The 4,752-nt window shown below is 59.9% G+C and overlaps 1 protein-coding gene across 1 annotated transcript in view; it reads right to left on the bottom strand.

The window, feature by feature from the left end:
• Positions 1 to 4,289, bottom strand: part of LOC137362764 (retinol-binding protein 1-like) — a 4,461-nt gene extending 172 nt beyond the window's left edge. Inside the window, exons 1-4 of the mRNA XM_068027009.1 lie at positions 3,994 to 4,289; positions 3,282 to 3,460; positions 848 to 949; positions 1 to 19 (exon numbers count right to left, since the gene is read on the bottom strand). The exon at positions 1 to 19 is cut by the window's left edge and continues 172 nt beyond it. Of these exons, the coding sequence (XP_067883110.1) occupies positions 1 to 19; positions 848 to 949; positions 3,282 to 3,460; positions 3,994 to 4,066 (373 nt within the window). The 5' untranslated portion in view covers positions 4,067 to 4,289. The remainder of the gene's footprint in view (positions 20 to 847; positions 950 to 3,281; positions 3,461 to 3,993) is intronic.
• Between the last annotated feature and the right edge of the window lie 463 nt (positions 4,290 to 4,752).

Here is a 4,752-nt window from a genome sequence, read left to right on the forward strand (position 1 = left end):
CTCCCTCGGCCCGCATTTCCTGTCACAACAACGCGGAGGCAGCTTCAATCCCGAGTCGGCTAGGAGGCGAGCCAAGTGCAGGCCCTGGCCTGGGTCAACCTTTGGCCTAAAGGCCAGGCCCGGGATACTGTGAGGCCCACAAACCAGGCTTGGAGCACCGTGAGGCCTACAGGCCAGGCTTGGAGCGCCGTGAGGCCTACAGGCCAGGCTTTGAGCGCCATGAAGCCTACTGACCAGGCTTTGAGCACCGTGAGGCCTACAGGCCAGGCTTTGAATGCCGTGAGGCCTAAGGGCCAGGCTTTGAACACCGTGAGGCCTACAGGCCAGGCTTGGAGCGCCGTGAGGCCTACAGGCCAGGCCTTGAGCGCCATGAGGCCTACAGGCCAGGCTTGGAGCACCGTGAGGTCTACAGGCCAGGCTTGGAGCGCCGTGAGGCCTACAGGCCAGGCTTTGAGCGCCATGAGGCCTACAGGCCAGGCTTGGAGCACCGTGAAGCCTGCGGGCCAGGCTTTGAGCGCCATGAAGCCTACTGGCCAGGCTTTGAGCACCGTGAGGCCCACAGGCCAGGCTTTGAACGCCGGGAGGCCTACAGGCCAGGCTTTTAGCACCGTGAGGCCTACAGGCTGGGCTTTGAGTGCCATGAGGCCTACGGGCCAGGCTTTGAGCAACGTGAGGCCTACTAGCCAGGTTCTGAGCTCTGTGAGGACTACAGGCCAGGCTTTGAGCACTGCGAGGCCTACAGGCCAGGCCTGGAGCACCGTGGGGCCTACAGGCCAGGTCGGAAACACATATTCGGTCAGGTTAGGCGGAGAGTATCAAAAGGCCTTTCGGCGCGACGCATACTTACCAGGTAAAGCAGGTCTCCCTCTAACCAATGGGTCCATCCCCGGCCTTTCTTCTCTCCAATCTGGGTGCAGACCAGGCGATCGCCATCCCAGCAAACTGTCGTCTGCAGGACGAAGTGAAAAGAATATTCCAGGACATGTCCATCCAACAGCGCGGCGCTCCCTCAGTACTGGGGTTTCAGGATGGATTCTAGGACTCGAGTCCCCGGAGGGGTTTCGCTCTTCCGAGCAGAGCCAGTGCTCGGTGGGTGAGGACAGGCCTGTTAGATTCTGGGGGTCCCAATCGAAAATGCTGCTTTGTGACAGCTGTCTCCTCAGCCAGATGTGCAAGGACATCCTCCCAACAGTCACTGAACTGCACAGTCACTGACCTCAATGCTGTTAGACTGCAAGAGGGAGATTTAGTGCGGCTGGGAGGCCAGATCGGGAATCCGGTAGAGAGAGAAAGAGAGAGAGAAAGAGAGACAAAGAGAGAGAGAGAGAGAGCGAGAAAGAGAGACAAAGAGAGAGAGACAGAGACTGAGAGAGAGACAGAGAGAGAGAAACACACACAGAGAGTGAGAGATTCAGAGAAGGAGAGAGAGAAAAGAGAGACAGAAGAAGAGAGAGAGAGAGAGAGACAGAGCGAGCGGGAGGGGAGTAGAGGGACCGAACGAGAGTCAGAAAGAGAGAGAGAGACAGACAGAGCGAGTGAGAGAGTCAGAGAGAGAGAGAGAGACAGACAGAAGAGTGAGAGAGTCAGAGAGAGAGTCAGAGAGAGAGACAGAGAGAGAGATACAGAGAGAGAGAGTCAGACAGACAGAGCGAGAGGGAGAGAGACAGAGAGACAGAGATAGAGAGAGAGAGAGAAAGAGTCAGCAGAGAGAGAGAGAGAGAGAGAGAGAGAACAGAGACAGAGAGAGATACAGAGAGAGAGAGAGAAAGAGTCAGCAGAGAGAGAGAGAGAGAGAGAGACAGAGACAGAGACAGAGAGACAGACAGAGAGACAGAGACAGAGAGAGAGAGACAGAGAGAGAGAGACAGAGAGAGGGAGGTACATGTCTCTCCTCCCCTCCCCCACCCCAGGATGTTCGATAAGCCTTCTCAGCCAATCAGGTAATTTTTTTGAGGGGCGCTCCCTGTTGTAATGTAGGAAACGCAGCCGCCAATCTGCGCACAGCAAGATCCCACACTCAGTGCTGTGTCAGTAAACCGGATCGTCTGTCCTGCACTCATGTTGGCTGAGGGAGAAACATTGGCCCCTGGACACTGGGGAGAACTGCCCCTCACCCCTGCCCCTCCCCTCCCCTCCCTCGCCCCAACACTCCCTCAGTACTGACCCTCCGACAGTGCGGCATTCCCTCAGTACTGACCCTCCGACAGTGCGGCGCACCCTCAGTACTGACCCTCCGACAGTGCGGCACACCCTCAGTACTGACCCTCCGACAGTGAGACGCACTCTCAGTACTGACCCTCCGACAGTGCGGCGCACCTTCAGTACTGACCCTCCGACAGTGCGGCGCTCCCTCAGTACTGACCCTCCGGCAGTGCGGCACTCCCTCAGTACTGACCCTCCGACAGTGCGGCACTCCCTCAGTACTGACCCACCGACAGTGCGGCACTCCCTCAGTACTGACACTCCGACAGTGCGGCGTTCCCTCAGTACTGACCCTCCGACAGTGCGGCACTCCCTCAGTACTGACACTCCGACAGTGCGGCGCTCCCTCAGTACTGACCCTCCGACAGTGCGGCGCTCCCTCAGTACTGACCCTCCGACAGTGCGGCGCACCCTCAGTACTGACCCTCCGACAGTGCGACACTCCCTCAGTATTGACCCTCCGACAGTGCAGCGCTCCCTCAGTACTGACTCTGCGACAGTGCGGCTCTCCCTCAGTACTGACTCTGCGACAGTGCGGCTCTCCCTCAGTACTGACCCTCCGACAGTGCGGCGCTCCCTCAGTACTGACCCTCCGACAGTGCGGCTCTCCCTCAGTACTGACTCTGCGACAGTGCGGCTCTCCCTCAGTACTGACCCTCCGACAGTGCGGCTCTCCCTCAGTACTGACTCTGCGACAGTGCGGCACTCCCTCAGTACTGACCCTCCGACAGTGCGGCTCTCCCTCAGTACTGACTCTGCGACAGTGCGGCTCTCCCTCAGTACTGACCCTCCGACAGTGCGGCTCTCCCTCAGTACTGACCCTCCGACAGTGCGGCTCTCCCTCAGTACTGACTCTGCGACAGTGCGGCTCTCCCTCAGTACTGACCCTCCGACAGTGCGGCGCTCCCTCAGTACTGACCCTCCGACAGTGCGGCGCTCCCTCAGTACTGACTCTGCGACAGTGCGGCACTCCCTCAGTACTGACCCTCCCACAGTGCGGCGCTCCCTCAGTACTGACTCTGCGACAGTGCGGCTCTCCCTCAGTACTGACCCTCCGACAGCGCCTCTGTGATCACTACCTGACACTTGCGTCCATCGACAGGGCCCAGGTCCTCCTCGAACTCCACACCGATGTCAAACGCCATGATGTAGTTTCGGAACGCAGTCAGTGTTTTGATCTCCATGTGTTCCCCCGTCAAGACAATCTCTTTGTCCGGCCTCAGTAAACACACAATCTGTCGTAAAGCTAGATTTATATCTGCAGGGAGCGAAAGGGTCCAGTTACTGCCATTTCACACACTCCTCCCTCCCTCTCTCCCTGTCTCTCTCTCTCGTTCCCTCATTCTCTCTCTCCCTCTCTCTCTCGTTCCTCCCTCTCTCCCTCCCTCTCTCTCACCGAATGCTCCATTGCGTTTTTGCCGCGTCCCGGACGCTGACCGCCGTCCAGCTATTCGACAGTGTGGGGAGGCGCCCCCCCCCCGGCCACCCCCACCCCCCAACCCTCCACCGCACCCCTTCACCGAGCCAACCCTCCCCCCCCCGCCCCCACTGCCCCCACCATCCACACTGAACGCTCCCCGCCTTCCGCAAGCGCTGAGGAGGGAGCGGGAAAGCAGGAGGGCGACGCCCGCCGCGGTGGAATAGCCCGCCGGGCGGGCGGGCGGGGGGGAGGCTTTGTGGGGGGGAGGGGGGGGGGTGGGGGGGTGAAACCTCCCACTGTTTCCCCCTCCTCGGGCTCTGACCGGACCGCGCCGCCGCCCCCAGTCGAATATCCGCGCCGCTTTTGCTCACCGAGCGCCTGGAGGTAGGCGTTGAGGTTCTCCTGCTGCACGAAGCCGTACAGGCCAGTGTAATCCCGGGACATCTCCCCCTCTCTCTCTCAGCCACCGAGGAGTGGCCAAGACGTTCGAACAGCCGAATTTATAGGTGAAAGGATAGGCTTAAAAACCCGCCTCTTTTCCCCTGTCTGTCTCTGTCACTCTCTTTTTCTCTCTCGATAATGTACCACGTCCAAAGTTTAGTCCACATGATAACAGCACGAGTGCATAACACATTAGCCTGGAGAGAGGACTGCCGAGCAAACAGGAAACAGTTGGGATAAGTGGGTCAGGTTTTTGTTAATGTTTGGATTGGCAATGCTGCAGCTCCTCAAATTGCCCTGGGGGCCCTGACGCTTTATCATCCGTGGGAGTCAGCCAGATAAAGAGACGGGGCTGTGCTTGAGGCAAGGCCTGCGGCACCCGGACGGGCAGGAGGGCGAGCCGTGCAGAGTGGGGGGAGCGGGGGGGAGCCCGCCAGCGGGGGTGTCGAGAAGTGGGGGGGGGCCGCGGCGGGGGCCGGGAGAGCGGGCAAACGTTTACTCGTCAGCCGTGAGTCAGTGTGGAAGCTCCGCGCCGCCGCACGGTTTTCCGGTCGGCCGAGGGAGTTGCGGGGTCACGGGCCGGGGTGGGTGAGGCAGACAGGGGAGTGGAGCTGAGATCCCAGTCAGATCGGCCACTTTCTTATCGCATGACGGAGCAGGTTCGAGGGGCCGAATGGACTACTCCTGTG

The sequence above is a fragment of the Heterodontus francisci genome, unplaced genomic scaffold (genome assembly GCF_036365525.1).
Source record: "Heterodontus francisci isolate sHetFra1 unplaced genomic scaffold, sHetFra1.hap1 HAP1_SCAFFOLD_845, whole genome shotgun sequence".
NCBI lineage: Eukaryota > Metazoa > Chordata > Chondrichthyes > Heterodontiformes > Heterodontidae > Heterodontus > Heterodontus francisci.